Genomic DNA, 13917 nt, shown 5'->3' on the forward strand with positions numbered 1-13917 from the left:
ATACTACACTACACTATACTACATTATACTGTACTATACTATACTATACTATATTATACTATACTACACTACACTACACTATACTATATTATACTATACTACACTATACTATACTATATTATACTATACTATATTATACTATACTATACTACATTATACTATACTATACTACACTATACTATATTATACTATACTATACTATACTACACTATACTACATTATACTATACTACACTATACTATATTATACTATACTATACTACATTATACTATACTATACTACACTATACTATATTATACTATACTATACTATACTACACTGTACTACATTATACTATACTACACTATACTATATTATACTATACTATACTATACTATACTATACTACATTATACTATACTACACTATACTATACTACACTATACTATATTATACTATACTACATTATACTATACTATACTACACTATACTATATTATACTATACTATACTATACTATACTACACTATACTACATTATACTATACTACACTATACTATATTATACTATACTATACTATACTATACTATACTACACTATACTACACTGAGGTACATGGTGTCTGGTGGGTTTGATGTGTACTGGGTTATTTGATGATGAGTAAATAGTGCCAGGTGCATGCAGCCAAAGAAAACAAGAAAAAACTAGAGGAGGTTCTTTGAAGAAAATAAAAAAATGATGGTTTCGCAACTACTTAAGAAACCAGAATGTAGTTAAAATATGTAGCCAACCATTTGGACTTTAGGCTTTTAATTATTTATCAGTCCACAGAGCTTTGATCTGAAACGATCTGGGCTCTGTGGCATTTCTGATGTTCATTTCAATTTCAAACCCGCTGCGGTTTAACGCACTGCGTTTATCACTTTGGAAGAAATAACAAATGCACACAAGCTGTTATTGTAGATGGTGTTTTACTCAAAAGTAGAAGGTTACATTCTGTGGCAGGGTTGTAATGAGGACTAAGTGGTCATTACTGCCGAGATATGAAGTGATCAGACAGCAGCTGTGTTCCCACAACAATCCCTCCCTCACTGCCCATCTGTCCGTCCATCCTTTCACTCCCACACACACGCGCGCACGCACACACACACACACACACACACACACACACACACACACACAGACTTCACGAGATACCGCAAACATCTAAATACAAAAGGCCTAGACCCTCACAAAAACACATTTTATATTTCCTTAATAGCTGACCGAACTCTTCGTGACAGCAAAAGTAATATCTGAAAAAATAAAACACTGTACAACCTTTAAATCAAGATAATAGGCTACACACTGTTCCTCCGCGTGGTGATTTGTGGCGTTTAGTCAAGTGAAGCAGCTTTTTCATTTCCTCGCATTAAATCGTTCCTGTCTGAAGCTCAGATAATGATGAATTAATTATGAATATTATCAAAAAGAGTGAATCTAAACCTCTCTCTGCTTTGTGCATTAACACGTGTACCTGCGTGTGTGTGTGTGTGTGCGTGTGTGAGCGTGTGCGCGTCTGTGTGTGTGTGCGTGTATGTGTGTGTGTGCGTGTGTGAGCGTGTGCGCGTCTGTGTGTGTGTGCGTGTATGTGTGTGTGTGTGTGTGTGCGCGTGTGTGTGTGTGCACGTGATCCCTGGTGGAAAAAACAACTTTCAAGGCCTTTGTGGATACACACAACAAACTAGTCACAGTAACCAAAGAAGCTGTTTTTACTATATGTAACTGAAAAAACAAACACCATGCAGGCAACTTGACTTTCAAATCATATTGACTGCTAGAGATAGAAGAGGCCGCTGTCTTTGTAGCTGCATGTCGATTTAAACCCTGTCCTTCATTGTTAGATAAAACCAAAAACTGCAACTTTATTATTTTTATCTCTGTCCAAAATATTAAAATCTTTGCCTCACTTTTGACTTTTAGCGGGCTAAAATTTGAAGTTTCTGCTTTGCTGAAATTAAACTTCAGCAACTATGTCGCCAAGCTGTAACTTTGAAAACAGCTTCTCGTAACCGATCAATGTCTCCAGATGAATATTCTTCTTCTGCTGTCCATGGCAGCTACATGGCTAGCTAACATTGGCGATAAGGAACAGGGGGAAAGTTATGTCCCACGCTATCACTCTTTTTCTGCTTCCACGGTGGGGGTCAGCGGCTGTGTCACGTCCCGTCCAGGTGGAGGCATCTGATTGGCTTGGACTCCTGACAGCAGCTCTCCCACGCTGCCGCAGTAGAGCAGGGAACGCATGGGCCACTTCTGAGGGGAGAGACAGCACACTGGGTTAGCTCCTCGTGCTAATATGATTAGCACCGTGATATGTGGTGAACCTGCAAACCAGTCAAAACCGAGAACTGAAGCCGAAAACTGCAGTTCTTCAGTGGCTCCGTACTCGAGCCAGTCCCCATAAACACTCATATTAAAATGCACAACTTTACAGTGGAAATAAACATGTTTACAAAAGCTGGTACAAAAACGGTTTTGGTGGCTAGTTTCCCCGTTCATGATAACGGGGTGAATTTTTATCGAATTAGAATCATATTAAGGCTTAAAGTTATATATAATGCAGGGTATGGCCGCTTTGAGTGAAAGGCCTCAGCTCCACAGACGATCCACCTCTTTGCCTATTTTTGGATTAGCCGGCAGTTTGGTTGTGTCGTCACCAAGATGGTGACAGTGGTAACACCCACTTTCACCTTCACAATTGCAATCCAGAAATGTGCGACGTCATGGAGACTGTGTCCACATTTTTTACAGTCTATGGTCAAAACTCATCTGGATAAATTCAAAAATATGCTATTTATAGGCCTGAGTTAACCCTCTCAGGCTACACACTGGCTGCCCAACCTTAGGCTGCACACCAGAGTCGGGCGTTGCAGCGCTCAGGGCAGGGCTGTGCTGCGCCGTGGGAGTGTCACTTAAATGGTCCATTAGTGTGACGTCATGTTGTGGACTTCAAACCCCCTACAATCCAGAAGATGGCGGCAAAAAGAAGAAGAGGAACTCTAAACCCTTGACCCTGACCTTTTTTGTTGCATGCAAACTAAAAACAAATAGACACAAACCAAAGGAAGCTTCTTGGTAGCATAAGCATAGACTGCAAGCCAGACAAAGGCATCGGAGCTGGGAACACAAAATAAACCAAGATAAGGAACCGTCAGGGGAGAGGAAAGCAGATCAATGTTCTAGAAGTCCAGACTGCCGACTAGCTGAAGTACTTCTCATGAGCTCATGAGGACAGACTAAACCTCAGCTCAGCTACAAATTGCTGGTTAGCTTACTTATTTCCGTATTCATAATATTACAACTTTCAATATGTCTTTGCTTCAATCTTTATGGTTGGGGACCCCAAAGTGAGACCGGGCCCTTGGCCTGTCTCACCTAACGTCACATAGGGTGATAATCATCTCCAGCAGGTCATGTCCTGTGCATGTCAGTGTAATGCACTCAGCATGACACGCATGTGCGTTGTTGTTTCCTGTCCTCACCTTAACAGGATGCAGGTATCCGCCCGTCCTGGAGGGCAGGGTGCGCTCGGCCAGCGTCGCTCCCTGGTCCAGCGTCTCTGTCAGGTGAGCTATGTAGTTAGTGGCCAGAACCAGAACATCCAGCTTGGACAGCTTGGTGTCTGGTGGGACTGAGGGCAGAGCAGCCTGAGGACAGAGGAAGGAGGGCGGACAAGCTTATCAAATGTGAGAGAGACCTTTAACAATGTTCAACTTTTTAGTTCCATCTTTAACTGAGTGAACTGAAAACGGAGGCGTGGCAAGATGGATTAAGTTTTAAAGAGATTATTTTAAAAAGAATTTTTTTTTTTTCTTCAATAAGTGCAACACGTGTGCTACACACAAATACATGTTTGACATAAAATGATCTTTAGTCATCCACAACCTAAACTCAAAGACCACGGCTCTGTTTGAAGTCCCATTGGAAACATGCTGTTCATGTTAAGACTGCATAGTAGGAGCAACTTGTGTTTGTGAGAATTGCCTGCATACTACATGAGCAAGAATATGTATGCAACGTGAGCTTACTGGACATACTCAGCTGGCCCACAATGCATTGCGTCTCTTAAAACTGTCCAATGGCTGACTGGCGGGGAAGACAGTTTAAATAATCACACGTTGGATAAAATAATTACGAATGATAGCGAGTGACACTACGGTACAAGATACATTTTTTTTGACTGTACTGTAAAAAACATTACTGAAAAATCAAATTACATTAATTTGCCTTCAAACAATACTGTTAATTATTACATTCACTGGCAGAGGTTCGTGATAAACAATATTTATTCAACGGTACCTCGGACCGGTGACATCGTGATCAATGCTGTCGTGTGATGCAGACGTTCTGCTTGAGTATACTTCAGTTTTAATAGTCTGCTGGGAATGGCATATATTTATTAATGTAGTGTTCAGTACATACTTATTGAGTGTGTGCTACACATTACACATTAGGTGCAAAGCGCTACAGACCGGGGACGCAGATAATCCAGTTGACAGCAATAGCATCAACTCAGTTGAGTCAATTCAATTGTTAACCGTGAAGAGACAGTTTGTGAGAGAGAACATCACAACAGAGATATGAGAGCAACTGACCTGCTGCTTTCTGCCTACAGACTGTGACTGTTGAAAGATTGTTAAGTGTTTGCCATACGAGTTCAATGTGTCTGTATGTTAAAACTTAAAAGTATCCCACTTTGAAAATAGACATTGTTGCAACGGTACGGAAATGCACGTCGTTGATTTGATTTGATGTGACAGACGTGGGCTACAGGACGCACTTCAGACACTATGAAGCCTTTGCTGCGTCCATTGTCCACGCTGCCTGACAAAGAGCAACCGAGATGATGAGAACTGAGTAACGTGTCCATTTGGTGCGTTTGGAAGCTTTAACATGTCCACGGACTCTTGCTTACATGATTTGTCAGCATAGACAGCAGTATTCTTTTATCCACTTCACTATTATAAGTCAGTTAAAAAAATTGTAAGTTGGAAAGTTCACATTTTATTTTCAATATTCCTATTATCAATAAGCTGCAAAAACACATGTTTATGATACTTACACATTTTATCCAGCACGATAATCGAAACACTTTTTGAAGCGTGAATGCAATCGGCAGAACGTTAGGCTATAAAACAAACCCCACCATGGTCACATGACCTCCAACGTCACCCCCGCTAAGCTCCATGTGTTCGGCGTGATGATGTCAAATGTCCCCGACACCCTCTGTCGTCTCAATAAGCAACCGCCTTCTTTAAGACACGTAAAAAAGCTTCAAAATCCACGGATTCTAAACATTTGTAATGTGGCATTTACATGTTGTTAGCGGTTAGTTGTACTGTACCTCTTTATGCAGGCGTCTTTTTTCTCTACCATATAAATGTTTTGCACTGATCAGGTGGGGAGCTGAACAAAGTACCTGCAGGCTGTGGAAGGCCTGTCGTAGGTTGCGTACGCGGCTCCTCTCTCGCGCTGCATTTTCTGGGGAGTGCTGACCCCTCAGTGTACTGCACTGGACCGCAGACTCACAACCAGAACCAGACCTGGACCCACACACAGACTGCATCTGCAGCAGAGGACGTGTTTAGAGCCTGGCAGTGAAATCAAATCATATTAAATGAAACAGGCTTGGATTGTTTTGTCCAAATGGGGAAGTTACACAATATTGAAACTTTGAGACATTAGAATGAATTAAATTGATTTTACACTGTAGCAATTTTAAAATGCTCCTTCTACTTACTTTGATCAAATAAAATTGTTACATTCTGTTAATTGGTTCAATTTACAATATGACTTCCTATTGCAGTGTGTATTATATGCATACAGAAAATTGCCAATTGCATAAGGTGCAATGTGAAAATCTGTAATTTTCTATTCAAGATTATCAATTAATGTTTCAGCCTTCTTTCATCAGTGACACTTTTTCATCTTAGGACAGAGATGGTTATTTACTACTACACACACATCTACCAGCTGTTGTGGTATTGAGAGAAACGTTTTGGAATTATGAAGAAACTGGAGAACTTGTTTTGTTGACTAGCTATTAGACGCATTAGTGGAATTAATCTACACTGTGTGAGATTATCAGAATCCAAATGAGCTTTATTGCCAAGTAGGTTTTCACATACAAGAAATGTACTTTGCCGTATTGGTGCATAACATAGACAAGGTTTTTAAGAAAAATGTGAATTAAAAATAAAAGCAAGTATTGCAAAAATATAGAAACCTAAATATAGAATGGAAGAAAAATACAAGGTGGCACCCATGTCATTATGAATGAAGTATAGTACTATTAACTGCTGTCAGACTCACCCACTTCCTGGGCTCCCGGCTGCTGCGTGTGCTCTGCCTGTGTCCGTGCAGGGATGCCGGGCCGCCGGCCGCACAGGCCTCCTGCTGCTGCTGCTGCTGCCTCTGTGGCTCGGCTGCGGAGCTGGAGACCAGCTGATGGTTCGCCGCCACCGACATGAGACCTTGCAGGGGACTCAGCGCCATGGGTGCCACCGGAGCGCTGTAGCGGACTCTCCTGAAGACCTTAATTCACTTCTGTCCCGTCTGTTTTCATTGGCTGGATGGAAGTTTGCTTTCCCGCGTTGGAGATGGTCGTGAAAGTATCATCCACTCAGTGCTTTTGGAAAGTAGTACACTACAGGACACAGAGCCTGAGGTCATCTTTCCATCGAAGCATTTTAAATGGAGATATAAATACTGGCTGGACAACAGCTGAAATCACTCATCTGATCTCAGACGTTCTATCCTGTGCTCATTTTGTCCCGACTATTCTGCTCAAGCATCTCCAAGCTCCTCTCCAAAGTTCCCCAGGCCTCTGTGGGTTCCCCTAAAAAACCCACAAATCCCACAATCCCCCCCCCCCCCCTCGCTGCCTCTCCCTCTGTCTCTGCTTGTTTCCTTATCGGGTGAGGTAACGTGGGGAACTTCATGTGGTCCTTATCTCAGCCGCCCCGGTCATCCTGATCCTCCCCTGGCTGTTTGTCTGCCAAGAGGAGCAGGCGGGCAGGCAGTCAGGCCCGGGGGAGTGCAGCACTGGGAAAGGGTGTCCCGAGCCAGGGCACTGGGGGGGGGGGGGGGGGGGGGGGGGGGGGCTTGGGAAACTGAAAAGCTCTGCTAACAACTGGACAGGGGTTGGACTGGAAGCTCGGGGGCAGTGCGACATTGAACATTACCAAAGAGAGGCGGAAGAGTCCTTCGGTTCGTTCGGGACATTCGGGGCATCTTATCAACCTCGTTGTGATGATGAGGATGAGGAGGACAGAAAGTAGAACTACAGTTGCAGTTTTACATCCATGTCTGTCCAACATGTCATTCATCGTTTTATCCGTTTAGACGTTTGTGTGAAATTGACATAATTAGCGTATTTCATTCTTGAGTTATGGCCAAAGAAACGTGTTTTGTGAGGTCACAGTGATCTTCAGTTCACCCTTGAGTCCAAGTGGACAAATTTGAAGAAATTCTCTCCAAGTGTTTCTGAGATGGGACGGATGGACAACCGTAAAAAAAACAAAAACCAAAAGACTGAATTCCCACAAGCATTCACTTGAGCAGCAGTTTTGAACGTCATGAACCCCATTTTGTGAGTGACGCATGTGATACAGATCAGAACTTGCTAAAAAGCATTCTGAGCAAACGTAGAATAACTTCAGGGTTTCCAGAAAGGAGGCCAAACAACAGAGAACCCCATCTTGCTATAAGACAAGTTAACGTTAGTTTTTAACTCTGGTCCCAGCATTGCTCCAATTCTCAACCAAGATGCTGGCCAGTTTGACAATCTGCCATCATTGTTGTTCGTCTGAGGCGTTGCATTCGGTACGTCTGTCCGAAATAACGACACATTTGCCCAAATGTCTGATAGGATAAAATGATGAAGTGAAGACATTTTTGGACAGACATGGACGTGAACTGCAACTTTGACCGGTTGGCGAAAGCAACCAACCATGAGGCGGCAATTCTAGCTTGAATATAAAACAGCTGAAGTGACACCTGAACGCACATTTATCTATCTACCATTTAAAGTGGTAAGACCCACTCTGTGCTGTGTGCTGTGAACATCACAGCTGTCTCTATAAGTGTCCATCACCTCGTGAGTTCATTATCTGTGCTTCTTGATTGTTATAACCAGGCTTGGATGTTAGCCTGTGATGGCTTTGAGGAACGGCTTGAACCAGAATCAGCTGCTCAGGTGAACTGAAGCCTGTCTGTTTCCCAATAGGACTGGGTTTCTTCACTCATTACAGAGTGAGCTCTGGGAATTGACACACACGACATGAGGTGCCTTTGCCAGTGGAGCTCGGTGGACGCCTCACTGTTCCAAATAACAGACTCTTTTTAAGGACAGTACAGTTTGATGTGGTCAAAGACACTACATGTCATTCTGCTCATCTTGAAATGGTAGCTTACACAGCAATTTATTTTAGATTGCAAAGTTAAAAAAGGGAAAGTTCTGATTGTATTTTATTGTAAATGAAAATGTAATTGCAGACATTAGCAGGTATACATGTGGTGAAAACATGTTTTCACTTTTCTAAATGTATCATCTTCAGACAAATTGTTATTCTCATATTAGGTCACCATTCATACACTGACAGTAGGAGCTAGCATCCGGACTAACTAACCATTCATATCCAATTTAAAGTTAAGTGTCTGGCAAAGGGAAACATCGACATGGAGTAGCGGAGCCGGGGATCGAACCGCCGACCCTCTAAGTGCATGACACCCCTGCTCTACCACCGAGCCACAGTCACCATGCATTCATGTCAAAGTGCTGAATGTCAACAACGTTTTGAAGGCCTTCAACGTCAAAACTTTGACGGAGGCTTACATCAATATAGATATGTACGTATGTATGGATACTATAAACACATTTACATCGTTGAGCAACCCTGTAGCATAATGACAATAAATGATCCTTGAACACACAGTAACCAGTGCTTCCAGTCTGTATAGTCATCGTAAATAAATCAATAAGATAGTGTAACACATCAAAGACATCAACGCTTTAAACTGCTAAAATGAGTTTGGAATACGTCTGAAATGAATACAGTGAAATCAAGCATGACTCAGAGGTTTGAGGCGATAACGTGGCAGCATCTTCATGCTCAGAGGTTTGCTGCTATCAGAGGAATGTCTGGCACCTTGTCCAGGCTGTCAACACAATAACAACGACCTCCACCATCTGCAGCTGCTTTTAAACTGTTCAATACTACAAGGCTGAGGGACGTGCTGAGCAAGGGCCTAAAGGTTTGGTTTCAACATTGGTGGGGACATACATTAAGAGGGGGGGTCTGGGGGCCCTGATCCTGAATCAAACGTCTGCTACGGAGACTCACGGTCAGCTGTGGATCAGCTTGTAGCGGGTTTGACCCTTTTAAGTGAAGAGGGGGGCGTCTGTCAAATGATAATTATAAAATAGAAAGAAAATCGTTCAGTCAAACCATACGATACAATAAAGCAAATACCCAGAAGCAATGAAATATGTCACCAAAAACAAATAGACAACAACCCAGTTCAACCCCACAAATGAACAAATCAGGAAATCTAATGAGAGCGTCTGCTATCTGCTGTTTAACAACAGCGATTGTACACAACATGAACTACACACAGCGGGCCCTCACAGTACCGCTGAAGAGTCAGCCAGCCAAGAGGCAAGTCAGGACTCCAGGCTGATGAAAGGATCCCCGTCGGCTGTAGAAATCCAAGATGACATCAAATAGCATCAAAGAACGTTCCAGATGATCTCTTCTTCTATCTTCCAGGCACGCAGGACGAGGGGCGCTGTGGGGTGCTGTCATTTATTTGTGAACAAATATGAAACATCATTCAGAGTTTTATGAATCTGCTTTTGATTTCTTTATTTCTCTATTTACAGAATATCATTTTACAGAGAAAACATTTCCAGAAGAATTCAATGTTCAGATGAAGGCCGCGATGTATGTAACACAGTTATTATTATTATTATTATTATTATTATTATTATTATTATTATTATTATCATGCTGTTGTTAAGAATTGTTGTTTCTGTTAAGCTACTCTGAAGAATAGACCTTTATATACCTGAGAAGGATGGCGGACTACAGGACCGGATGAGAATGATCGAGGACTACAGGACCACATGAGAAGGATGGAGGACTACAGGACAGGATGAGAATGATCGAGGACTACAGGACCACATGAGAAGGATGGAGGACTACAGGACAGGATGAGAAGGATGGAGGACTACAGGACCGGATGAGAAGGATGGAGGACCACAGGACAGGATGAGAATGATCGAGGACTACAGGACCACATGAGAAGGATGGAGGACCACAGGACAGGATGAGAATGATCGAGGACTACAGGACCACATGAGAAGGATGGAGGACTACAGGACAGGATGAGAATGATCGAGGACTACAGGACCACATGAGAAGGATGGAGGACTACAGGACCAGATGAGAAGGATTGAGGACTACAGGACCACATGAGAAGGATTGAGGACTACAGGACCGGATGAGAAGGATTGAGGACTACAGGACCGGATGAGAAGGATTGAGGACTACAGGACCACATGAGAAGGATGGAGGACTACAGGACCAGATGAGAAGGATTGAGGACTACAGGACCACATGAGAAGGATTGAGGACTACAGGGCCGGATGAGAAGGATTGAGGACTACAGGACCGGATGAGAAGGATTGAGGACTACAGGACCACATGAGAAGGATTGAGGACTACAGGACCGGATGAGAAGGATTGAGGACTACAGGACCGGATGAGAAGGATGGAGGACTCAAATTGTCTCAATTTCATTTTTCATTCACTCATGATAAGAAAATGTGGAATTGTTGGTTACTTGAAACTAATATTTATTAATGTGGAATAAACTTAAGTATATATTTAAAAACATTTTGTCATACTTCATACTTCAACACATTGCAGTTGTCCGATAAGTTGCAGAAGTACACAACACATAAGAGTCCATGAGTCAGACCGCCACAGTTTGTCCATGAGGACACGTCTCACAGTGGAATATTTAAGGCTCTATGTACCTCGTGGTGAAAATGCATGAGAGCATTGCAGCAGTGGTAGCTTTCCATGTGCTATCACTGCTTCTTTCATCTCTGCATCGTCACAATCCTTCACTATTTTAAACATAAAGTAAAAAAAGAGGGTAACAGAGAATATCATGTAGTCACAAATCATTGTAAAGCAAATTGTATAATATATCTACCACTCACATTTTCATGAAATGAGGGAAACAGAAGTTCACCTTTGACCTCTAATGCTGCAATAGGGTAAATTCTGAATGTCTCTGCAAATGTCCTAATAACTGACTGCTTATCTGATGTGACTATGAACAGTTACACCACAAAGAGAAAAACATGATATGTTACATGAATAATAACATTTATTACCAGAATAAATGTATAAACTGATATGTTCATTTTTAGCGTGCACGCACATTTGATTCATCTGTCAATGTTTCTGAGGGAGAACTCTTTTCTGCTCGTTTTCATCGTGTTTTTGCACATTTCAGACAGAAACACTAAACCGTTATTTCAAATTGAGCTTTTTAAATGCAGACAAAGACACTCTGTCAAAGTCGATGAAATAAAGTATGTTCTGATAACACGGTTTGATCTGAAGTGTTCTTACTGAGAAGTTAGGAGGTAAATGTTTGTTAGAACAGACCAGCTGCTGAGTAACGGGTCTCTTTTATTTCAGTTCAGACTATAGGTTATAAATATCTGCTGATGACCTCATTTCATTCATAGATCTCTAAAAACACAGTCACAATGTGGAGCCTTTATTCAGCAGAGGTATATTTTATAACCTGCTGAGGATTGCAAGCTCCTTCCTCAGACCAGGTGAGTGTTTAACGTATGAAATTCATACTGTTCCCTCAAAACAGCCCAGAATATCAGCTGCTATCATTATTTGATCCTAGTGTATGTAAAGGAACTTAACAGGTGGCCGCGTTATTCGGTTGAAAGATGACTTAGTAACCATGCAATGATAAAACACATGAAGAAGAAGCTGTACAAGCTGGTGGAGTAATCTACTGCACTCCTCTTCTCTTCTAGACTGATGGAACATAATGAAAGTGTTTAGAATGTGATTATATCTCTAGTCTGACCAGGCCGACAACAATGACATCAGGCCTAGTACCATCGTCATGTCCGTCGTCTGTCATCACCTTCATCAGAGTTCTATCTTAACGCTCTTATAGTACATCATGCACCCCAAAGTCATTTTAAGTGAGACATCCTTCTCCTCAGAGTGTCAGCAGCAGTGTTTCTGAGGGGCAGAGGAACTCCCTTTGGACCTGGACTTCAGGCTTTGATGCTTTGCAGGACTTTTAAATCTAATCTTTAATGCATCTATAATTATATTACAGTAAAATAATATTATTCTGAAACGCTCCATTGTGCATAAAGAGTGCTTTTACTGTAACAGAGTATTTCTACACTGTCATAGTAGTACTTTTACTGAAGTAAAAGATGTGAGTATTTCTTCCATCTCTGCTCACAGAGAAACTTGATCAAGTGCAACAACAGTCAGTTTGAATCAGGAGTTCACTGAATCATCAGAAATAATAAATAACAAGAAACTATTCGGTGATGAGAAACAAGCAAACTGAGATGCTCGCTTGTGGTTTGGGTCGCCATAGCAACACACAGGAAGGTGGCTTGATGTGCTCAGAGAGACTTTGATGTGGCGATTGGCCGTCAGATGGACCAGTCGGGTCCACAAGCCTCTCTTCTACCGTGGGCTGGAAGTGTTCATGCAGCTAAACAACCACACAAACAGATTCACAGCTTCAGATCTATTTCAAAATAAAAAGCAGAGATTGATAAATGAGCCGACAGAGCAAAACAATATGAGTTGATGTGAATACAGAAAGCAGCAGAGCTGAAAACATCCTGCCGCTTCATGAAGGACTAACTAAAGGGAACCACAGAAACATGATGCCAGTAAACCGAGCTAGACACAGTCAGTTACAGTGACAGGAACCAAGCAGTCACTCACACCGCAGCAGCAGTAGCAGCGGTAGGTCTCTGCATAGAGAAGGTCCAATGGTCGTACAGAGTGCAGTCTCACATCAAAATGAGTAGGATATTTAAGCACACGTACAAACAGGTGGGATTGAGGGAACTTCCTTTTACATCGAGGTTAGACGGTTAAACATCAGTCAGAAAGGGCAAAGGGGGGTCAGAAGGAGGGGGGCTAATCTTACACCTGCAGAAGTGTCTGATACACTTCCTTTGCAAAACAGGAAGGTGATTCAAATAATGGCTATTGATTTGACCAAGGTCACCCACACTCAGCTTCATGGAAACTTAGCGTAGGCGACAAAAGGGTCTGAACACCGAAACTGTCAAGCAGTATCACGGAAACTATAAGACACCTAATAAGTATAAAGGACATTTATCCCGTTACAAAATCTAAAGGTAACTATGACCACAGCTCCACCTCTCCTCTCGTACGCAGGTATGCACTGAGGACAGCACATGTGACTCAGAGCAGAGAGCAGACAGACGGACAGAGAGACGGTCTACCTGCACGTCATGGACCACCTGTTGATGCTGCTGCTCTGGAGCTCAGGTACTCTGCTTTAAAGATGATGTGCTTTATTCAAATATGTCTGTTGGATCTTTAAATCAGAAAACAAACACACACAGACACACACAGAGACTCACACACACACACACACACACACACACACACACACACACACAATAGAAAACTGTAAAACTGTAAAAAAACATTCTTTGCAATTTCACAAAACAGTTAAGAACGATGGAGTGAGGTCGAATTTCAAGATTATTAGTAAAAGTAGTTCATAAATGATTCCTACTGAAAAATAAATATGTATGTAAGTGTCATTAATTAATGACTGTATGA

At 42.0% G+C, this 13917-nt stretch overlaps 1 protein-coding gene across 1 annotated transcript; it reads right to left on the bottom strand.

Annotated features, from left to right (window-relative positions):
- Positions 1 to 2134: 2134 nt before the first annotated feature.
- tcf23 (transcription factor 23) lies at positions 2135 to 6514 on the bottom strand (the record flags this gene model as incomplete). Its single annotated transcript, XM_079180657.1, has 4 exons — positions 2135 to 2272; positions 3502 to 3666; positions 5439 to 5585; positions 6332 to 6514. 4 exons carry the CDS (start codon positions 6512 to 6514, stop codon positions 2135 to 2137), a joined length of 633 nt encoding a protein of 210 aa, XP_079036783.1.
- Between the last annotated feature and the right edge of the window lie 7403 nt (positions 6515 to 13917).

This window comes from Pholis gunnellus (assembly GCF_910591455.1).
Source record: "Pholis gunnellus genome assembly, chromosome: 19".
Taxonomy (NCBI): Eukaryota; Metazoa; Chordata; class Actinopteri; order Perciformes; family Pholidae; genus Pholis; species Pholis gunnellus.